The 24,722-nt window shown below is 38.7% G+C and overlaps 1 protein-coding gene across 1 annotated transcript in view; it reads left to right on the forward strand.

Annotated features, from left to right (window-relative positions):
• The window catches only part of mdga1 (MAM domain containing glycosylphosphatidylinositol anchor 1), a 201,989-nt gene that overhangs the window by 31,908 nt on the left and 145,359 nt on the right, over window positions 1-24,722 (forward strand). The window contains exon 3 of the mRNA XM_084391293.1: window positions 18,691-18,830. Within this exon, the coding sequence (XP_084247419.1) occupies window positions 18,691-18,830 (140 nt within the window). The remainder of the gene's footprint in view (window positions 1-18,690; window positions 18,831-24,722) is intronic.

Consider the following 24,722-nt stretch of genomic DNA (forward strand, 5'->3'; position numbering starts at 1 on the left):
GTGGATTGGCGCTGATGTCTCTACTAGCTGTTTGTCTCCTGTCTGTTAGCCGTTACGTCACCTCAGCTAATCCCGTCTCTTTGCCCATTTTCGGTTATCCGGGAGTGAAACGCGGTGATGCGCTGCCAAGATGACGACGGCCGGCTCCGTCCACTTTGGGCTTCAAAAATGCTCTTCAGAAACACAACGGGTGACGTCACGGACACTACGTCCATATTTTTTTTACAGTCTATGATATATACACAGACACACACACACACACATACACATATTATGTAAATTTTTATGTAAGATGTGATTAATCGATTTGACTGCACTAATCCAAATATTTGAGTCTGTATTTTCTAAAATGGTGTTTTTAATGAGAGTAGTCATGGTTATGTTTATTACAGTAAAACAGTGGTTCTCAAATGTTTTCTTTTCACGTTTTCCTTTTAAACTCTAAAAGTCCATATGACTAATGTGTTAAAATTAAACGGACATTGTGTAGGAATTTCTCCCATCTAGTGGTGAAATTGTATTTTGCATTCAAACGAATACTGCTCTCCAGCGCCTCGCTTTTTCAAATCCGTGTTGCATCTACGGTAGCCGTTATGTACCAAAAAGCTATGACAGGATGTCTTCTAATAGCACTTCATCGAGTTTTCCTTCGGGTGAACAGGTTTGTTATTTCAAGACCGTAACACTGACTTACCTGTCGAGAAGAAAGGAGGCAACTTTTGAAAGCTTTCTACTGCATTAGCTCTTTCCACCTGGAAAAAGCTATCCCGACATTAACCCTTGTTTTTTGTAATCTCCGGTCACGTTTCCTTTTACAGTCTATTTTGGACTTTTTCAACAACGAGGACTCCTTATCCTGTGACTCAGCATATGTATGGTCCTCCATTATAAATAACCGGGGCATTTAAACTTGCCGGGGCAGTGACAAGCGCCTCTCACTGCTCTACTCCTTTGTTTCTGCTGGTTTCAGTCACGTGACGCTGGCTCTGAACGAAAACACGTTGTGGAAACGCGTTGGCCTAGTACTTTTTGTCCCTCTCTGCTATTATAGTTTTTCAAGATGGCGGAACTACATGGAAGCCTCCGTGGACCTACCCGTCCCATGTATATAAAGATAAGTCAGATCATTGACAGAGTTATTTGTACATCATTGAGGACATATTTATGAATAAAAATATTGATTTTAGATAATAAAATACCTAAAAAACTACACATTGTCCCTTTAAAGTCTTCTGAAATCATGCAATAACTTTGTTTGTCCAACATTTCAGTCCTTATTTACTGAAATGTATATACTTTGCCACTTAAAATCAGGTGGATTGATAGTGCTATACATGAGAATGTCTTTACATAAATATGTGCAAGGAGACACACATATTTATTGTATATAAATATGGAGAATTTTCCCATTACAGTAATAAGGAAGAATTTTTCCAGACATGTAAATTCCCATAAAAAAAAAAAAAAAAAACATTCAATTTGAGACGATGGAACCAGAAGTACTCATTCCTTGCCTGGCAAGCCGGACCCACATCAAGATGTTGGGTCTGGGAACTCACCATTGGCAGGGCTCAATCCGAGGGGCGGGATCAACGGTTGTCTTTCAAATTCCCTCTGCACGCAATAGGATATCGCTACAACCAACCAGAGCATTTTCCCACCAGCGGAGCTAGTTGATTGATTAAACTTTTGCTGAATCTGGTCGGCAAAACTACGAACACATCTTCCTTTTTTAAAAATGACTTCAGTACCGTTCTTTGTTCTTTTCTCAAAGAAAAGCTTAACTCCAAGTCCTCCAGAGTCGCGGCCAAAGCCGATTTGAAAGACCGCTGTTCGCCAGCAGCAGCCGCCATTCTTTGTTTTCAAGTAGCAGGGAACCGTCGCAACTCTGCCGTCATTATGTTAAGCCCACCCGCCGACTCTATACACGATGTGATTGGCCTGACTAGAGTTTGGTTTTTCCAGCTCGAAAGCCAACGGAGAGTTGCTAGACCACCCTGGCTGCAAAATAAAATTTGCTGCCGCTAGGGTGCGTCTAGATTTCTTGGCTAACTCATTCCTACTGCACTCTCTGACTGTTTTCAAACAGATTGTCCAAACACTGCCCCAGTCTGCTATTGGTTGGATGAACATATAGTCCCGCCCCAAACTCATGCCATTGGTTGAGTCTGTGTTGTATTGTCAGGCTGGTTGGTATAATCAAACAAACAGAGCAACTTTTCGGGGAAATTAACCTACAAATAGGTTACTTAAAGTAGTATTTTAATCTCATTGCTGTCTCTAAGGAAAAATTTAGATTGTAAAGAGACTGCATTTGTAATATTTATTTTCAATGAGCATAAATGCTTCCAAAAGAGAGCAAGAGAAAGAGGGAAACTTAAAATTGTTTCTGAGAGATCAAAATGACTTATATCATGAGGTGTTTGGACTTCATGACTCACTTTTTGGAGTTTCTTTCTGTGAGAAACTGTGAAATGACTATATAGATGTGTGTGTGCGTGTCTGCATGTGTGCCTGCGAGTATGCGATCAGCTCCAGTTGCATTGTGGGATGGTGTGGCATTAGGACTCGGAGCCGAAGTGAAGGTCACACATTTTACATTAACAGTCATCACCAAACGCTACTGATGCAAGAGAGTGTGTGTCTTTGTGTGGGTGAGTGAAAACGTCCAACTGAGTGGTGTGTGTGGGAGTGAAAGATGAGAGAAGGTAAAGTGAGAGAGAGAGAGAGGGTCATTGTACAACATTTCCTCGCTTTACCCAGCTGCCTCTTAAAAGCACACAGCTTTATGAGACAGTCTAGCTTGGCTCATATTTGTCGAGTTATTTAAGACGTACTCTGTGCAGGTACTTGAACCCAGGACGTATCAACTATTATTAGGGGTGGGCGATATACCGGTTGACACGATTAACAGGTACAAATGTGTCAACCGGTAGAGATTTTGGACCATCGTCTCTATCGTAATTGTGCTGACATGATGTTGCTGTGCTACGTGGTCACGAAAGCTGATAATTTGCGTGCGTTTTTAAGTATTGCGATTTAATAAACGTGATTTTAAACCGCTAAAGCACAGTAAGCAGTGAAAGACAACTAATTTCAGTATAAGCGTGTGCTCTCTGACGCGGATAAATCTCGGGTGTGCATTCTTTTTCTAAGAATTCAATGGCCCGGAGTCCATACGCTCTATGCACGAATGCTGCTGACGTATTTTCGGTTGAATCTCAGCCAGCGTCTTTACTTCCGCATAGCGCGTTCTATAGCGAAGTGTTCAACCGGCAAAACTTTCATAAAATTAATTTTCTCCGAAACGGAGACAACGATTTTAGAAACCGATTCGCTAGTCGGATTTCACATGATATGAGAGAATACTCACCCTCAAAGTTGGCGATGTAGCTCGAAATATATAATTTAAAGCCCGTCTCTTTCTTCCTCTTAGGTGTGACAGATAACTGCCTCACCGTATTGTTAACATCATTCACGTTAACCGCTGGAAGTTCTTGTAAACAGCGAGTGTAAATACCATTATCTCCACTGAATGCAAAAACGGCTTCCGACGCAGCACCGGATGTAACTGGGCGGGCTGAGACAAAACACGGAAGCGATCGTGCATAGAGCCTATTATTCCGCTTATAGCCTACTACGGTTACCACACTATAAAACTTTCTTCAGATGATGCATTTCAAGGCGTTTGTCAGGTTTTTGTCCTTAAAACGCTATTGTGTGTGGGACTAATTTCTTGCGCATCTCATCCCAGGCCTCCGTTGCTAATTCCAAAACGTCATTTAGAGCGCAACTGAGACTTGAGCCACTGATAACAGACTAATGCAGTTATTAATGCAGTTATTAGAGAGAGAGAGAGAGAGAGACAGGGAGAGATTAACCATGTGTGAATTACCTCAGTCTGTGCATCTCTCAACAGTGTTCGGCAGCAGTAATAGTGAAACTACGTTTATCTGCACCTCGCTAGTGAGAAGGGTCATGTAGCTTTTAAGTTGCTTAATTATTTTACTAATAAAATTATCAGAGCAGCACTGACAACATGTGAGTGTGTGTCCGTACTGTATGTGTGTGCATTTGAGTTGGAGAAAAAGATATGTGCTTTTCCATAATCACTAATGAATGCATAATACATAAAACGTAATTTTGTGGCAAAAAAACCTTGAAAATAATTTAACATTACTATCTTATTGTTTACTATATTTATTTGCTCGGTCAGTGTCTTTGTGGGTTTTAGTTCTGTAGGCTGTAAAGATCTTTAAAATAACTGAAATCATTTGGCGAAGTGATATGGAACTGTAATGCGGTCAAGACCTGCCTGGAACTACTTTAGCCGTGGGCTTCCCTAAAGAAATTATAACACACCTTTGAACGTTCATCAACCAATCAGAATCAAGCATTCAACTGCCACGTAGTATAATTCAATTTAACATCTTACTGAAATTGTTGTTCTACACAAATAATTTGTCAAGATTTTTCACTAGTACATATTTAGACCGCCCTGCATGTACAACAGGATTGCATGCTTGCAATACGCTGTCCATGCACTGGCATCTGTGTTTGCACACTTGTGGAAAGAGTATGTTTCTGGTGTAGCCTGTGACTGTCCCTTGTCATCTGTACTAGAGGAAGCTGCTTGCTGTGGGTCTCTGACTCATGAATACAGATGGCTGGCATTAAAAACTGCAGAAAGGTCTTGTAAATATTGCTGTAACGCATCTTAATTGTACAATAGAGTCAACAGCACTGATTCCTCATCAATCTTTTAATAAAGGAAGAGTGACAGTGCTATTGTGCATTATACAAAGACACACACACACACACACACACACACACACACACACACACACACAAATGGAATGGAAAAAACTACAGACAGTATTTGAGACGCCCATCTGCTGTTCTATGAACAAGATGACTCAAGACTCCCCTGTTAGTTAGTGCAGTAATCAATCCCTGTTTTTGCATGACTTCAGAATACAGAATACTACAGAATACAACATTTTGGTTGGGTGAACATAACTTTAATGATTGCAGCTGAAATGAGCAAACTGGTTAGCGAGTAATATTTGCTAACCAATAGGTTACTATTTTTTTTGTGATCTTTGACATTTATCTGTTTCAATTTGACCTTGTGACTTGATGCTTTACCTCAGCCCTGCTCGTTCCCCTAGCGCTGTGATCTGTCTGTCTGACAGATGGGCTGATGACCCAGCAGTCTTTCTTCTCATCTACTTCTCCGTCCCTTGTTTCTTCACCTCATTGTGCCCATTAGACTCCAGTGGAGAGAGAGATTGGCCTGAGCATATGCTACACACACACACACACACACACACACACACACACACACACACACACACACACACACACACACACACACACACACACACACACACACACACACACACACACACACACACACACACACACACACACACACACACACACACACACACACACACGCACACACACACACACACACACACACACACACACACGTAGACAGAATGGCCCTAATTTTAACCTGCACCAGCTGCTCACCTCCTCAACTCCTTTGTAATGCAGCTTAGACAGATGCGTGTGTGTGTGTGAGTGTGTTTGTGTACACAGGCGATATGTTGTGATATATATAATCATGATTAAGTCACAGAAAGGCCATAAGTGAATCCAAAATTGTGTACTGTAAGTGTATGAACTGCATTGCTACATTTGATTGAAGAAAGGGGCTTATATTAGTCTTATTGTTCAGTCTTTTCTTTTGGTTTGCATCAATCAGGTTTAGAATATAATAATGTGTTATTATTACACACTCCACGACCCACTCAAAGCGGTCTTACACACACACACACACACACACACACACACACACACACACACACACACACACACACACACACACACACACACACACACACACACACCGTTAGGTTATTTCACAGGTTTTATCATATTGCCGTTGCTCTCTTACACGAGTTTAAACCTTATTCTAACCTTTGCCTGAGAGAATCTCTGACACTTCAAATAGTTCCTTGGCAAGATCTGTCAGACATGAAGGTAGTGACCTGAACTGAACATTTCTGGTGATGTCGAAAACCTTATTGAACTGTAGGTTAGGCATGAAGTGTGTAATCACACACAGTTTCTGGAGCGTTGTCAGTGTGCTGTGGTATGATGGGAAGCACAAAGAGAATGCCAGTCAGGTGCCCTGATGCAGCCCATCTTTGTTTCTTCCTCTTTTCCTCTCTCTCTCTCTCTCTCTCCATCCTTCGCTCCATGTCTTGCCCCTGTCAGTCTGTACAGGAGATCTGAGGTGCCAGTTTTACTATTCTGTTCATTACTTCTCTCCCTCGCTGCGTGTGTTTCTGTATCTCCTGTTCTGTCTCTCTTATGTCATCTCTGTCTTTAGAGACATCCAGACCACAGACCAGCTTCCACACTTTTTGATTGACAAGCTTGTGTTTTTCAGTAAGAGACACACTCTGAGGTTCTGCCGTCTGGGTGACACGTTATGGCTGAATTTTGTCAGAGGTGCTTCATGGTTGTCATCTGTTAAAGTCGACATGCAACCACATTCACAAACCATTTGACTTCCTCACTGTGATGAAATTCAGAATGAAACAAGACATTCGACAAGAAAAAATAGTGTGACTTAAAGATGCGACTTAATTGAATCCCAAAAGCTTTAAGTATGTAATTTAATTCAGTGTTGAAATATGTTTTCTTACACTCTTAGAAGAAAAGATTCTATAGAACCTTAACGCGTTCTGTCAGGCACATTTTAGGGATAATTTTATTGATTTAGTTTAATTAATTAATTTAGTCTGAATCAATTTTTTATTTTAATACAATTTTATGAATTAAAGAACATTTTAAAGAACTCTTTATGCCAAAAAGGTTCTATATAAGGAGAAATGTCTTAAATGTTTGCATAAGTAATAAAGTATGTTTATGAGCTAAACATACTTTCATTAAAGACACTTCTCCTTATATAGAGCCTTTTTGGCATAAAGGGTTCTTTAAAGGAACACGCCGACTTTTTGGGACTTTAGCTTATTCACCGTATCCCCCAGAGTTAGATAAGTCCATACATACCCTTTTCATCTCCGCGCGTGCCGTAACTCTGTCTGACGCACCCACCACTAGCCTAGCTTAGCACAAAGACTGGAGGTAAATGGCTCCAGCTAGCACACTGCTCCCAATAAGTGACAAAATAACGCCAACATTTTCCTATTTACATGTTGTGATTTGTATAGTCACAGCGTGTACAAATAACAAGGTCACATGAGACACAGCCATCTAACCGTATACATACTGGGAACTATATTCTCAGAAGGCGAAGCACTGCTACTTCTGCGGAGTGATTTACTCCAACACTGAGCGAACTCTCTGCTCTTCACCACAGGGCTTCTCAGATCACTCCGCCCAAGTAGCAGTGCTTCGCCTTCTGAGAATATAGTTCCCAGTATGTATACGTTAGAAGATGGCTGTGTCTCATGTGACCTTGTTATTTGTACACACTGGGTGCGTCAGACAGAGTTACGGCACGCACGGAGATGAGAAGGGTATGTATGGACTTATCTAACTCTGGGGGATACGGTGAATAAGCTAAAGTCCCAAAAAGTCGGCGTGTTCCTTTAAAATTAAGTCAAGAACCCTAGGGTTCTATATAGAACCTCAATTAACCTTTTTTTTTTCCTAATAGTGTAACCTGGTTTAATATGCAGAAACAACTTTAATTAAGCTTTTCATATTTTAATTTCCCAGGAAATGAGGCACAACCAATGGTGTGAGTTTGGAGCGGGCTATTGACCAGTCACTGTGTTTACAATAACGTTTGGCGACGCAAATAACATACTTCAGCTTAAATATCATTGGCCTTTGAGTTTTTTTATTATTTTTTATATGCACACAAAATGCAGTTTATTGTAAAGTTATCTGATTGATGGAAACAGGCCTTTAAAATGCGTTTCTCTCTATTTTCTCTTTGTGTCTTTTTTCGTCCATCCTCTTTTGGCTGCACTCAACATGTTGTTTGATCAGGCTTGTTCTGATCCACTCACCCTCAGACTGACTCAACACAGGCTGTTTGAAATCTGCCAATATGGGCCGGCCTGATTACGTGTGTTTGTGCTTCTGGCTGTGGGAGATTTGGAGGTGTTTGTGTGAAATGGTGTTTGTAGTCATTGTGGCGATAATGTTTGTGTACCTGCAGGTGTTGGTGTTTGTGAGTATGCCAGTTAAAAACAATTTACTTTTGGCAATGTGACCAGGTGTGTTGCAAATGTGAGATATCGCAAAAAACACCTAGGTTACTTTTCACCCTACAAATCAAAAGGAATATATATTTTGTGTGTATGTATATATATATATATATATATATATATATATATATATATATATATATATATATATATATATATATACACACACACACACACACACACAATTTAATAACAATAATAATAATTATATTAATAATAATATATTTCATTTAAAAAATAAAAATGTATAATGTTACATTTAATGTTAAATAATTTTTTAAAAGCAGTATAAGAGAAAAGCAATACATCAGTTATACTTTTATGTCTTAATGAAATTTGAATAATTATATATAAATATATTATATATAACCCAAATGGTCCCAAAATGTGCTTAATCTGATTTATGCAAATATTTTTGCAATATAAAATATTTAAAATATAATTTATTTCTTTTGATGTTGAGGTGAGATATATGACACAGGCTTTCTCAACCGGTTCTATGAAATTCACTGCATTTTTGAAGTGACTGGGTAGATGTGATTTACAAGTTGTGATATATATATTTTTTTATTACAACATATGCCATCGTTTTATCAGCCTTTCTCTGTTATCTGGGTGCTGATGGAAGGTTGAAAGAAGGATGGGGAATTCCATTAATTCCAGGGTTACGTTCGCTCTTCCTCTCCACAGTGGTCCTTTAATCAGTTTCTGTCACTGCCACTAAAACTGTCTCTGTAGCGATCCTGCAAATTTACTTTAGCTCGCATCCTCCCCGTCGCCTTTCTCTCGCCCCTCAGAGGCCCTCACTCGCTCCGACAGGGGCCAAAAGAATCCTCTCAGCGCTGCGTGTGCCTGTTCCCTCTCATACGGCGCTAATGGATAAAACAGCCCTCTCAGAACAGAGACAAATGGCTTTAATACACACAAACGAGGCTTGACATCTCATTAAAGTCCGCATGACTCAAAATCGACCCTATTTGCTTCCTTAATACACATTCCTGGTCTTATTGTGAGCGATTAATCAGTGCACGTTATTGTGAATAAAAAATGTTTTGTCTTCATAATCTTTTATCAAAATGTACTGTAATAACTTGCTGCACCACCGAAGGGGCTTTTCCTCTTCAGCTGATGATACAAATCCCTCTTATTTCTCAACCCCTCCAGCCAGCAGCTCCATATGTGTTCATGTGGTATAAATAAATCAAATTAGAATTAGTCAAATTAATTATAATTAATTGCATATATCAATTTTATTTCCATATAATAAATTCAAATAATATAATCATTTTTGTTTACTCACTTGCCTTACGTTTCACCACTCCTTTTTCTCACAGTGTTAATAATCGAGAACTTTCCTGGTTCTTTATGTTGACTTTTCTGTGTGTTTCAAGTGTAGCTCAGACAGCTGAGAAACAGCCAGTCCGGTTATTAGACCTGAAATATGCCTGAGGTGAGAAAAAGGTTTTCTGAAGCCTTTTAAGAAAAATCACAGTTATCAGCACATGTTCTGCCAGTCAATAAATTCCGTCTGGTCTTGTGTTGACAAAGTAGGGTTTGGGAATTAAAGCTTTGCCGCAAACATGGTGGGAAATTAATCGTTCGATGAAAAGTGTTGACACAAGACGCGGTCCCCTTCTAACTCTATTGGACCACAAGCCTCAGTTCAGCGTCTTTGACCATTGCGTCTTCCGTCTGATTTTAAAGACACACTACTGGCACGATCACTTGGTGCCTGTGAAACGTGTTATTTGATTGTACACTGTATAAAAAGATTTTTCTAAGTTGTAAATAAAACAGGTAATTGGATAACATTTTACAAGACAATCCTATTTCAGTCTTTCGACTTCAAAATGCCATGTTTAATTTAATGTTGCTTTTTGCAGCAACAATCATTACGCTGAATGGGATAGTTTAGAACAGGGCTGTCAAACTCATTTTAGGCTGAGGGCCGGATGGAAAAAAATTTAACCTTGTGCTTAAATTACCTTTTTTAAACCGTAGTGCGCTGACGGTTAAATTAATAATAACCAGACAAACTACGAATTGATTTGCAAGAAAACTACAAAAACACACTGCTCTGTGAAAACGGCATTTTTACAGTGAAAAGGCTTTATTACATTTTTTTAAATAATGTTTTATTTAATATTTTTTATTAGGGATGTTTCTTTGTTTAAGCAAATTTATTTGTTGTTTATTTGCTCTACAACAGGCCAAACTGGCCTTAAACAAAAAAATATCTGTGGCCTTAAACAAAAAAATATCTGTAGCCATTTGGAATAAAAGGACATTTTAATCATGATGCAAACAAAGATGCTACACACATGTAACATGAGCAGTTATTTTATATTTTAATTACATTGTATAATTTCAAGATTTAAAGCTAAAACAGAATGGTCTGACTTTTGTTTTGTGAAATTGTGCTATAATTATGCTAGAAGACACACCTGCACAAAACAAAAAATTGCACGGACTGAATGAAAATGCGAATTCACTCTCTGACAGTAGGTGGCGCTTATGAAACAGCAGCGGTTTCTTTGGATACCGCTGAACACGAAACAGCTCTATGCTTATAAAAAAAACTTTATATGGCGGTAAGAAGACAAGAAAATGCTATCGAAACTATTCTGAAGACAATTCCCTTCATAGATACATTCATATAAACCCCTACCCCCAGTTTTTGCGCTTTGCTCTGTGTTCTATCCATCTATCTAGCATTCTAGCGTTCTATCATTCTTTCGTTCTATCTAAGAATGATACATAGATAGTGTCCTTACCTGTGTTAACGTCCTGTTTACAGGCTTTGTAATATTCCCACACAAATGACATTTTGGGAAATGACTGCAAAGCCGTTTGTGTGCAAGTCCAGAACAGAGATCGACCAAAATAAAACTTAAAACCGTTCCAATTTATGGCTGGTTAACTGGTGCATCTCTATTTTCTATTGTTGTTCAGGTCATCCCCCAGGCTGAGTTGGACACCGTCGTGGGCCGTATGTTTGACACCCCTGGTTTAGAAGAATGTTTTGACTGTTTTTGTCCATATAGTGAAAGTCAATTGGACTAAATTAAATTTACTAATTATCTTTCAAACTGAATATCTTTTATACAGGTTTAGAACAGCATGAGGGTGATTAAAGGGGTCCTGTATGTAAAATAAGTCTCTGATGTCCCCAGAGTATGTATGTGAATTTTTGCTCAAAATACCCCACAGATATTTTTTTAGGCCTATAGCATGTTAAAATTGTCACTTTCTAAGGGTGAGCAAAAACATGACGTTTTTTAGTGTGTGTGTCCCTTTAAATGCAAAGGAGCTGCTGCTCCCGGCACAGTGGGCGGAGCTTCAAGAGCTTGTGTGTGTGTTAGCTCCGATTACCTAATGCAGACAAGCACTAAAATGTCAGAAACTGTACTGCCTTTTATGTTTAAACTGAAATTGTTTTTGTCCATATAGTGAAAGTCAATGGACTAAATTAAAAATGTTGTTATGATTCTAATTATCTTTCAAACTAAATATCTTTTATACAGGTTTAGAACAGCGTGAAGGTGACTAAACTAACTTTAATTATAAAGACTGTAATCAAAATACACTGTCTTCTCTGATCTGAGGGATCACGTCAGTGTGAACGGGCCGTGCACACATACAATACAGGCGCTTATAAGCCCTGGCATGCTCACCCCCTGGGCAGCACTCAACCCTGCTCTCGCTGCCAGAGATGTTTGTCTGATGAGATGCCGTCTGCCCTAGTGCTCGTTTTTGCCAATAGTCATGTTTGTCAGAGGGCTGATCTGTATTGAGCCACAGTGAAAGCTATCAGCTCCTCACACAACAAGGAAACACTCAATAAAACACCTTGACACACCTAACACTGTCAGATTAGCCTCTGCTGGCCAGTCTCTCTCTCTCTCTCTCTCCCTCAAGGATCTTATTTATTCTTACAAAACATGCCATTAAGCGCCTTGGGGATGAATAATTCTCTCGGGACGGTGGGAGATGCCGGACAGATGAATAAGTGTGTGACTCCGGGATGTGAGTGAAACAGTAGATCTGGTGAAGCTCCTCAGCAGGAGTGTTTCAGCTATGATTTATGTGTAGAGCGCATGCATGAAGAATAGCGAGACAGAGGAGGAGATGCTCTAGAAAACTTTCAGCACCAGTTGAAGCTGGTCAGAAGGGGTGCAGAAATATTCCCAGAGGACTGTGGGTGCAGGTGGAGCAAACAGCAGCTCATCATCAATTACACCTGCAGTTTTTTACATCTGCCCTAATTTGCTTGGTGTAATCCGGTGCGTTTTTCATCCTGTTGTTTGGGGCACGGGTTTTCATACACTTGATATTCATTTTTATAGTTATATAGCTAAACTATTGCTAAAATTTTAGCAAATATAGCTAAAAAATAATAGTATTGAAGGGGTCCTGTATGTAAAATGAGTCTCTGATGTCCCCAGAGTGTGTATGTGAAGTTTTAGCTCAAAATACCCCACAGATATTTTTTATAGCATGTTAGAATTTTCACTTTCTGAGGGGGAGCAAAAACACACCGTTTTTTGTGTGTTTTTCAAATGCAAATGAGCTGCTGCTCCCGGCACAGTGGGCGGAGCTTCAAGAGCTTGTGTGTGTGTTAGCTACTCCGATTACCTCACGCAGGCAAGCACTAAAATGTCAGAAACTGTTCTGCCTTTTATGTTTAAATTTAAGTCGGACAAAGATGGAGAGTCTCAAGAAGAAGTGACAACATGTAGAATGCAAGAGGACATTTCTGAATGGTTAGTTGATAAATGTATGTTCTTCTAGTCATTGATTAGCATATTTTGTCATGCTAATCTATAAATCATGTTCCCGGGGGTGGGGTTTATGTAAATTTTAGGGTTAGTGATGTCACTAACCCGGGAGGAATGTCGTTCTTCTTCTACTACTACTTGTTACTGGCTGCTCACTCCTTGGGAGTATTACCGCCATCTACTGTACAAGATGACGTCCCGACATTGCCGGAAGCGCAAAACGGTCTGTTTATAAGCAGAGGAAGACGCGCGCTGTATGTAAGCTATTGAATTCGACACTTATTGTGATTTAGGTCTCGATGATGTCGGGACGTCATCATGTACAGTAGATGGCGGTAATACTCCCAAGGAGTGAGCAGCCAGTAACAAGTAAGTTAGTAGTAGAAGAAGAACGCCGTAATCTCAGTTCTCGCGCATGCGTCCTGGCGCTCCCGTGAACTCTCGTCAGAGGACCACATTGAAGAAATAGTTGGATAAAGTTGTTATTTTTGTTGTTTTTCCGCACAAAAAGTATTGTCGTCGCATGATAAACTTAATGTATAGCCACTGTAGTCTTTTTAACGATGTTTTTAATAACTATTCTGGGCCGACGAGTTTCGGTCCCTCTGAAAGCCTATGGAGTGAGACAACTGTCAGATTTAATCAAAAATATCTTAATTTGTGATCCGAAGATGAACGAAAGACTTACATGGTTGGAACAACATGAGGGTGAGTAATTACTGACAGAATTTTCATTTTTGGGTGAACTAACCCTTCAAACGCAAATATCTCCCTTAGATTTGAACTTTGAGCGTCGTAACTTTGCAGATGTTGTTTATGTTCAAACAGCAACATTACACACTAACTAAAGTTAAAAAAGTGAAATCATAATAATCAACCACCCCTTTAAGGCTCATACTCACAATTTGCAAGACAAGAAATGGTTGGTATACTAATAAAATGACACAGGGAAAGTAAAAAAAAAATACATTAAAATAAGTATTTCAAGTGGATCAACATTTTTAAAACAGCTTCTTACAAGATGTCTGTACATACTTCCCTTTAAGACCACGTCCAGTTTTATTATCTAAAACCCTGTGATTTCATTTTCATGTCTGCTATAGTTTTTGCTCTTGCTTATGTCACCCTCTCTCTGTATTGTTGTGTGTGTGTGGAGGTTTGGATGGCTGTGTTCATTTATTTGTGTGTGTGTGTGTGTGTGTCTCATATTGATTTGTTTTTATATTCCATCTCTCTATGCCGCTCTCCATTTGTTTTGTTTCTTTTCACCCCCCTCCGGCGTGTTCCCCTCTGCTGGCTTGAGACTAGTTTGATAACTCACAGAGAGAACCTTGTTTGCTTCAGATTTAGATGGATGGTTGTATGGGCGAACGGATGGATGGATGGACAGAGCTGAGAGGAAAAAAAGGCAAAAAGAGGGAGATGTTTGAAAAGTTGCTTGTTGTTCACCAATTCACCAGTGTGCACTGTGGGTTACCACATTTACCTGGTAGAGGTGGAACACTTCACCAACCACCACGTTTTGGTTTATGCAGCTCAGCTCATCTCTGAACATTTATATTTCATAGAAATTCTTTCTTAGGTAGGTTCTATCTTTCTACTGTTCTATCTATCTAAGAATGATACACAAATAGATAGCATCTATCTATCTATCTATCTATCTATCTATCTATCTATCTATCTATCTATCTATCTATCTATCTATCTGTCTATCTGTCTGTCTGTCTGTCTGTCTATCTATCGTGGTTTATCTCTCGGTTTATCTATCTATAATTTTATCATTCTGTCTATCGTTCTATCCATCTATCGTTCAATCGTTCTCTTTGTCTGTAATGCCTATAAACATATACACTTTTCAAACTTTTAACCTAGAAACAAGGCTAGATAGATGTGATATTGATGAAAGCATAAAAGCTGTAGATAGTGTTGTTGATCAGAATCTAAGAAAGAACTCGTCTAGACTAGACTGAGGTTGCTACGGTTCTCTGTGATATTTATTTCCTCAATAGCTGACCCAGAGCGATTCCTGTTGCCGAGCGACTGCCGCCGAATACTGATGTGAAGATGTGGATTGTCTTCATCCCATGATGCACTGGGTCAGTGTGACATTGATAGATGTTGACCCGGCTGCAGAGTTAAAGAGCTCTTCCCTGACGCTGGGCGTTCTCTCCCGCTGAGGAGGAGAGTGTCCAGCAATCTGGGTCTTAGACAGACACACACACACACACACACACACATACACCTGCTGAGAGGGCAAGTGGTTTGTGAGGTTCAGTCATCCTCACATTATGTGGTGTACCTGCAGCTGTTAACTCACAGACCTCACGCACACAAACACTCCTCACACTTAACGGATCAATAATAATCACATCATGGAGAAATTCATTGGCTCTGTCTTTGAGAATACCTCTCTATTGACCATGCTGTTATTTTCTCTTACACACAACCATACAGGCACATTGATATTCACATCACTATTATCTTGCCACTCAAAAAAGCCTATCTGTATTGTGAGGGTTATTTTGAAATAGCGTGAAGGTTACGTGCTATTTTGGTTTAAGATGTAAATTAATTTGACTGATGGATTTCCATTACATTTACAGCATAATTATCGCAAAATTTTAAGGCAGCATCTCGTTACCCAAATTTTGTATTTTAAAACAGTATTATTTGCATACTATTACAGTATTAGTATTAGCTTTTATTTTATTTAATTTTTATTTGAAATATTCAGTTAGTTGCCTGTAGACGACATTTACATTTTTATGTGTGTTCACGCTTGTAGTTCGGTTCACTTTGCTCGTTTGGTCTGGACCAAAAAACAAACAAACATTTAGTCCTGGTCCGATTAGCGTTCATACTGGCATTTTTAACACAGAACCAAAGATACCGAACCTAAAGGAATATAGCAAATGTTCACAACCTGATTGGTCGGCTTTTATGACGTATATTTTAAGACGGAACTTACCGAACATCCAAAACAATGATGTGTTCAACACTGGTTCATCGTTCAATTCCAGACCGATTCACTAATGAATCATTCAGACCAATTTGGGAACTGGTTTGCATAATTCTTTGAAAAGATTCGACTTAAAATAATGATTTCCTTAGTCAAATAACCTTAGTCAGGTTAGACGCCATTTTAAATTTAACGTGGATGAAAACAAGGCTGTGACTTACAGTCTTTACGATGGCACGCACTGTATAAAGGTCATGGATTGCATAATTTTGCAAAAAATGTTTTATGGAGTTTTTTTCTGTAAGACGTTTCGTCAGCTGAACAATTGGTAGCTTTAACAGTACAATCCATTAAACGAACTGTAATTCTGTCCCTTACAGGCTCATTTTCAATCCAATCAAAAATAAAATATGGCGCTACCCTGACTAAGGTCTATTTTTCATCACTATGAGTTGTGAGCAAGCTTTACTCTACACAAGAGTAATATTTAGCCAATGAAATATATTGTAGCAGAGCATAACTATAAAAATGTGCTCATTATAGAAATTTCAATGACTTTTCTAGGCCTGAAAAAACTAAATTTTTTAATTCCTTGATATTCCCATGTTGTGTATGACGGTGGAAACGCACAATGAGTTATATTTGATAAGTGTAATGCTTAGAATTGCTAAGTTAAGAGTGTTTTTTTATTGTATGACAACCGTTGTCTTCTGTTGGTTGTTAGCGGTGTTAGCATGAGCGCAGGCCTCATGCTGTCCCGCTAATGAGCGTCATTAATTTTGGCATGGTGACTGGCCTGTGATGCCCTGACCACACTCACTACACTCACAAATAAAAGCTCTGACAATTTCCACACATTTCTAAACACGTCCTGTATTGCCTCGCAGCTCTTCCTGTCCCAGACTCCCTTTTAAATGCTAATAAGGGACTCAGACTCATAATTTACAGTGTGTAGGCTGTCGTGGTACATGCGTTCCTCTCCACAATCAAAGCACTCGCTGGGCAGTGTCCGCTGGGCTCGGCTGGCCGCAGTGCTGGCTTGTGTTCCCGAGGGCCCGGAGTTTGAAATCTTTTCAGCGAATGAAGTGAAACCTACCGCATCCAGCTTGCAAACTCTGTTAGGAAAGATGCGAGTGGTTCGTGAGTGCACATCTGACTCATGGAACATAAGGATGTCATCTGAAATTTCTCGTATTGTTTTGTCTAATTCAGTGCGCTTAGGCCACTTATGCTTTTCTATGAACAAACATATAAGAAGGCCATATCTCATAGCAAGTAATTTTTTCCTCCTTGATGTACACTTGATGTACACTCGATGTATTGATGTCAGAACCATTACAGTTCAGAACAGGTTACGAGATGTTCTTGCAGTGGTCTGGGTCTGACCTAAAGGAAGCATTTCAGTGTAGAGGTTGTCACATCCGCCAGCTGGAGTGCCCATGATCGCCACCAGAGGGCACTCCTCCCATCTCCTTTGCGTTCCTATCATGAACTGCATTTCCCATAACCCATTGCTTTGACTTATGTTTGATTACTTCCACCTGTGTGTCATTATCTTGTTAATGTCTGCCAATTTAAGCCCTGTATTTTCACTCATTCTTTACAAAGTCTTGTAAGTGTCACACTGCATTTCTGAGCGATCTCCCTCTAGTTACCTGTGTTTTGGTTTTGACTTTGATTTTCAGCCTGGTTTCCTGGATTTCCTTGTTTTCCTGACCGGGTTTTTTTTCTTCTTTTTTTTTTCCTGTGGATTATCTGCCCTGTTTTTGACCTATTGCATCGTCAACCTGTGAGGTGTAACAATACATTGTGTCACAATATATTGCAGTACAAAAATGCATCAATATGTATCGTGGATAGTGACAATATGTACTCTGTATAATTACTCTGTGAGGAAAAAGTTTTAGTGTCAGTACTACATTAAACTACTGTATATAATGTTGAATATGATGTATAATTATGCAGTGGGGTAATATTTGTGGGTCTTGATAATGCCAAATGTCTTATTTTACCTGTGAAAAGTGGCCTACATTATTTTAAATGTATCTAGTCAATGACAGAGTGGAAGCATGTTCGTCTAAAATTATTCTGTATTTTCATCTTCAGAATCATCAATATTTTTATTCTGGTGTCACCATTGTCCTGTGCATTGGGTTTCCAGCACCAAGTCCAAGCCTATTCATTTACACTCACAATGCAATATCAAATTTAGCATTTTAATCAACAGTGTATTTGTTGTTAACCTTTTCCCATGTCTTATCGCAATAATATCGTAGCGTGAGGTCAGTATCATGATAAGTAATCGTGACATGAGGGTATCGTTACACCCCTTTTATCTATTTGTACATTAATCATTTAAATGTATTTAAACATAATTTAATGAATATAAGGGAATATTTTTGCTTGCAAATTACGCATGTACGCTGTATTTCTTTAAAATAAATGCTATTTGGCTTTATTTAGTGTAGCAATTTCCAATTGTGGCTTAAGTGTCCAAATATATATTTTTTGGGGTCACTGTATGTGAGAGAGGATAAATGTATCTTGCTACTCACTTAAAAAATAGTTTAAGTTAGTAGCATCACTAGTTTTAGTTAGTTGGTCTCCAACACAGCATATCAACGTCACTGCTAAAGAAGTTGTAGAATGAAGTGAAAATGTTATAGGATAATCTGACTTTCTTTCCGTCCTTCAGCTCCTGCGAACGCTCAGATTGTGCATTCTGGGCAGGCGTGTGTGGTGAAGGAGGACAACATCAGTGAACGGATCTACACCATCCGAGAGGGGGACACGTTAGTTCTGCAGTGCCTGGTCAAAGGACACCCACGGCCTCAGGTGAACACAAACACACATTCACACCACACACTGCACTCACAGGTACACAGACTGAAACACATGCATATGGGTCCAAATTAACCTTTTTGCCACAACTTCCCATGGCAAGGGAATTTACTGGACAAATATATTGTTATCAGCCAAGACACATTTGTCATTTGTGTCACTTTTGTAATTTTGTCCAGTGGGCTTATTTAGTTCTTTAGTTTTTTTATTAGGGCTTTTATTTAGTAGTATAATGGCAGTGAATTGCAGATTCTGTTTTGAAGTCCACAAGAGTGCATCCATCCATGATAAAAGTGCTCCACACGGCTCTGCGGGGGTTAATAAAGGCCTTCTGAAGCGAAGCGATGAGTTTGTGAAAGAAAATATTCATATTTAACATGTTACAAAGTCAAATTCTAGCTTCCGGCCAAACTTACGCACCTTATGACGTCGGAACATACGACTTCAATGACTTCGCACCTTATGACTTATGAAAAAACATTCACTGCCATTATAAAGCTTGGAAGAGCCAGGACATTTTTTAATATAACTCCGATTGTATTCGTCTGAAAGAAGAAAGCCATATACACCTAGGATGACTTGAGGGTGAGTAAATCATGGGCTAATTTTCATTTTTGGGTGAACTATCCCTTTAAAGACACAGCATGATTTTGTTCGTCATATTTTTGGTGGATTAACGTGAGGAACATTTATCATATTTGTCGACACACAGAGTGTGATTTAAATTGTATTCTTTATAATACACTGTAATACCTTTATTAAGTTATATATCATTTAAATGAACACATTTTCTGTAGCTCTATATATAAACACTACACTTTTTGTGCATGTCAATCACCTGATAAAACATGACCGTAGACACTGGAAGAGAGCGGATCTGTCCGTGGACTTTGTTTTTGTGTGTGGATCTTTTATTGGCATGTGAGTGTGTGTTATATAAGGTAAGGGTGAGCTGATGACACTATGAGGTGTGAAGTGCGTGGCTCCACAGGCACTCTGTCCTCTGCCATCAGATCACTTATTAAAGACCCTCATACACACACACATCCTTCCAACGACCTGTCTACATATATTAGTGGTCCTGGTTGCATCAGAAGAAAACCCGACCTGATCTGAATTCCATCAGGTTTCCCTTCCGAAGTCCTGAGAACGAGTGCACGGAAGAAAGAAGTTGCTATTCCATAACGTGCTCCACGATTTCCATTAGAAATGTCAGGACATTGTGATGACAACAGGCTGAATATAGGAGTGTGAATATAGTCACAGTGTCTGAATATAAACTAATGAGGATATTACTGCATATACTGTCGGATGTTATTGCCTGTGGTGCCGGGCCTTCACGGGTCACTAGACAATGTGTGTGTGTGTTTCTGTCTCTAGATATTTGTGCCTGCATTTTGTTTGTATTTACGGCTCATGCATGGAATGTATATTGGTGTATTTTGCTCTTCGTTCTGAAGTGTAGTAGTTTATATTCAGGTCAAAGAGTGTTTGCGATCTGAATATATACTGTATGTTTGTAGTAAGACAAGTGATAGATTGTCAGTTTGGTATGTTTGTGTAACACGTATGGTCTCATTTCAATATCGGACCAGAAGCTTTCCTTAAATTTACACCTATGAACCATTTAAAACATAGGAACTGTATAAAAACGAGTATACCGGTCTAAAAGAAGTATGTTTAGCCAATCGTGAACACCAAAAAAAATAAGTAGCATCACATTTGTTTGTAGTTTTATTTATGTTGGAGTTTACACTACCATTTTCTTAGGTATAGGTATTCATTTTAAAAAATATATATTTTGTATTTTTATTCGGAAAGGACAGTACAGACTTTTATAATGTTACAAAAGATTTCAAATAAATGTGGTTCTTTTGATCTCTCTTTCATCAAAGCATCAAGATTTTTTTTTTAAATCATGGTTTCAACAAAAATATTAAGCTGTTTTCAACATTGATAATAATCAGAAATGTTTCCTGAGCAGCAAATCAGCATATTAGGAATAAATTACATTTGAAAATATTTTGAAATTGGAAGCAGTTATTTTATTATGTAATAATATTTCACATTATTACAGCTTTTACTGATCTAATAAACGCAGCCTTGGTGTCGTTTAATATTCTTGTGGAAACTGTACATTTTTTTCCATGATTCTTTGATGAATAGAATGTTCAGAAAAGCAGATTTTTTTTTTTTTTAAATAGTAGCATTATAAATGTCTTTACTATTACTTTTGATAAATTTAATATATCATTGCTGAACAAAAGTATTAATGTCTTTCGAAAAAAATCATACTGAGCCTACATTTGAACAGGAGTGTATATTTACATTACATTTACATTTAATCATTCTTCAAATGCTTTTGTCCAAAGTGAACCAACAAAAAAGCAACAATATGTAAGTGCTGTAACAAGTCCCAGTTAGTCCAGCACAGCATACATAGCAATATATATATATTTTAAATATATATATACACTGCCCCAAAAAAAACATTTTTCTTTTTTTTTTTGCTGTTTGAATTTAAATAGGCAAATGCTTAAGAGTCTTAAGAGTCTATGATGGGATTATTATGTTTCTATTATGTTATAGGTTTGGCAACAGTTCTTTTAAGCCTAATTGAAGTGTGTAGCTTTTTTAATTCACCAGAAATTGATGCACCTCTTGATGGAAATAACATCACAACCTTTATTTCAATCAAGAGGTGCATACAGTTTTGCTCCAGATCTTGTATTGAGAATGCAAGAGTCGAGGACTCTGTAAAGTCTCCTCCAGCACATCCCAAAGACTTGCAATGAATTTAAGGTCTGGACTGATGAATCTTGACATTGTCATCCTGGAATATGGCCATGATGGAAGCTACACACTCCATCAATCAGGGTTAGAAGAACTGTTGCCAAACATATAACATGCTAGAAACATAATAATCACTGCATTTGCATATTTAAATCCAAACAGCAACTTTTTGGGGGCTGGGCAGTGTATAAAACATGGATAGAATAGAAAGTGTTAATGGGTCAAGTGCTGGCGAAAAAGATGCAGCTTTATCCGTTTCTTGAAAATGGCTAAAGATTGGCTTTCTCAGCTGCTCGGGTTGAGTAATGCAGGTCATTCCACCAGAAGGGAACAGTCCAGGTAAAGGTCAGAGAAAGTGATTTTGTGTCTCTTTGGGATGTCACTACAAGCTTCTGAAGTAGTGAGTTCAGGTATAGGGGTGCAGAGCCAGTGGTTGTTATATACTGTGCATTATACTGTACATACTGTGATTTTTGTTGTTGTTTTACAATTGTATGATTGGAGGGACAGTTTTATTCATTCCAAACACTAGACATAGACCCAAATCAGCCCCGTCGACTCAAGCACATTCACTGCGGTGTGTTCAGTGTGGTGGAGGGGACACTGGGTTCTGGTGTGTGTGCTGCATCCCAAAGGGAGTGTTGAGTTCCTCTCTGCATTGGCATTCTGCAGCGTGTCTAAAAACACGATACTGCTTTACCCCCTCCTTCCCCCATGACTTTTTCTACCACATCATGTTTTTTTCCTCTGTGTGATTAACAGAGAGTCAGTAAAGGTCAGCCGTCTTCAGAATGATAGTGTGCTTCCCTGTCAGGGACCAGTCGCATATCCACTGCTCTATGAACCCATTTGTTGTTTTTAATCCACTTATGAGCTGACAATATGGCAGAAATCTTTCTTTCTTGAATCTACTGTATATTGTAAAGGTGGACAATGAACTGTAGGCTTATGTGGGCTCTTCTTCGGTTAGCTGCACTTTTGGGTGTATTTATACTTAGTTATTTCACGCATTTTGTTAGATTGTGTTGTGTATGCACTTTCTCTTTTCCTTTGACTATATACTGTACCATTCAATCCACTAGCCGTTTGGCGTCTGTGACATTTATGTTATGCAAGGACGCATTAAATTGATCAAAAGTGCCTTTAAAGACATTATAATGTTACAAAGTATTTCTATTCCGAATAATTGTTGTTCTTTTGAACTTTCTATTTCTTAAGTTGTACAACTATTTTCAACATTGATAACAATAATAATAAATGTTTCTTGAGCAGCAAATCATCATGTTAGAATGATTTCTGAAGGATCACGTGACACTGAAGACTGGAGTAATGATGCTGACAATTCAGCTTTGATCACATGAATAAATTCACTTTTAAAATATATTACAATAGAAAAAAGTTGTTTTAAATAGAAATAATACTCGTTTTTAACCAAATACTGTAAATGCAGCCTTGGTGAGTTATAAGAAGCTTCTTTCAAAAACATAAATAAAACCCAAACATTTTAATATTTCTTTACAGAAATGATAATGCATGATGTGACCAAGTGTAAATACCCATTTGAGTATATGTATCTGTAATAATGAAACATTTATTATATTGTGTGTGAAGGATATTTCTCATTTTTTGGAAAAATATGGGATAAGCCTATAATGCAACAGGTTAGCTTTCTGTCTTAATGATAGCAGCATATAGGTAGAAATAAAAACGAATAATGACAAATTATTCAACTTCTTGACTTCAAAAGTCTTGATCCATTTAATCACATTGCAGTCTAGAAAAAGCAACGGAGATATAAGAGAGATCTCCTTTGTGATTTTTCACTCATATACAATGTCTAAATCAGGCCTAATTCAGCTGTATTCACCTTAATGTTCAAGACACAGATGGCTCAGTACGCTTGCAACAGGAGAGAAAGTTAGTAAGTCCGATGTGCAGTGAGAGCGAGCAGCAGTGATTGTGTTTAAGGTCATTGGGAAGGTCTAGTGCATGGTGTTTGAGATTTAGCTGCTTCACACAACTCGCACTTCACATCCTATAGCATTTCTGTCACATGGACATCAGCGGCTAAATGCACAGCCTTTAGTAACACAATAGCAGTCTAAATGGCCTTTCTGAAAGAGATCCCACTCTGGACATTATTTATTCATACTGCTGCTCACTGCAACCTTGGGGAAGAGAGAGCGAGAGAGAGAACAAAGAAAAACAAAAAAGAGTGGTGGAGAAGTTTGAGATGAGGGGAGTAGAAAGAGGGGTCGTATGGGTTTGGTTTCTGTCCTTGAGAGTGCAGTGGAGAAGAATCGATACAGTTCTGAAAACAGAAAGATCAGATGTTAAAAAAAATCACTCCACACACACACTGATCAAGACACACAAGGTCATGCGACAACAGAGAGACGGAGAGGAGAAAACATGGACGCACAGATGAAGCACTACGAATCAGGGCCGAAGCAACTGATTGAACTCTCCACACTTTTAAAAAGTGCATCTTCTCTGCCACTTTTTTTGGAAAGTAATATTACATTTTAAACATCTGTTAGATTTATCATTGAAATCATGGAAGTTGGGGCGGGACATATCAATGGACTTACCTCTTTTATACTAATCCATCCATCCATCCATCCATCCATCCATCCATCCATCCATCCATCCATCCATCCATCCATCCATCCGTCCATCCATCCATCCATCGTTCTGTCCATCCATCCATCGTTCTGTCCATCCATCCATCCATCCATCGTTCTGTCCATCCATCCATCCATCCATCGTTCTGTCCATCCATCCATCCATCCATCCATCCATCGTTCTGTCCATCCATCCATCCATCCATCCATCCATCCATCCATCCATCCATCCATCCATCCATCCATCCATCCATCGTTCTGTCCATCCATCCATCCATCCATCCATCCATCCATCCATCCATCCATCCATCCATCCATCCATCCATCCATCCATCCATCCATCCATCCATCCATCCATCCATCGTTCTGTCCATCGTGTAGAGATTTTTCAAAACGTATAGTAAAACAATGTTTATTTAGTTTGTCTTGACAATTTTTTGCTATTCAGGTTATGTGAACTTTATAAAAT

This window comes from Rutilus rutilus (genome assembly GCF_951802725.1).
Source record: "Rutilus rutilus genome assembly, chromosome: 20".
In the NCBI taxonomy this organism is placed as follows: domain Eukaryota; kingdom Metazoa; phylum Chordata; class Actinopteri; order Cypriniformes; family Leuciscidae; genus Rutilus; species Rutilus rutilus.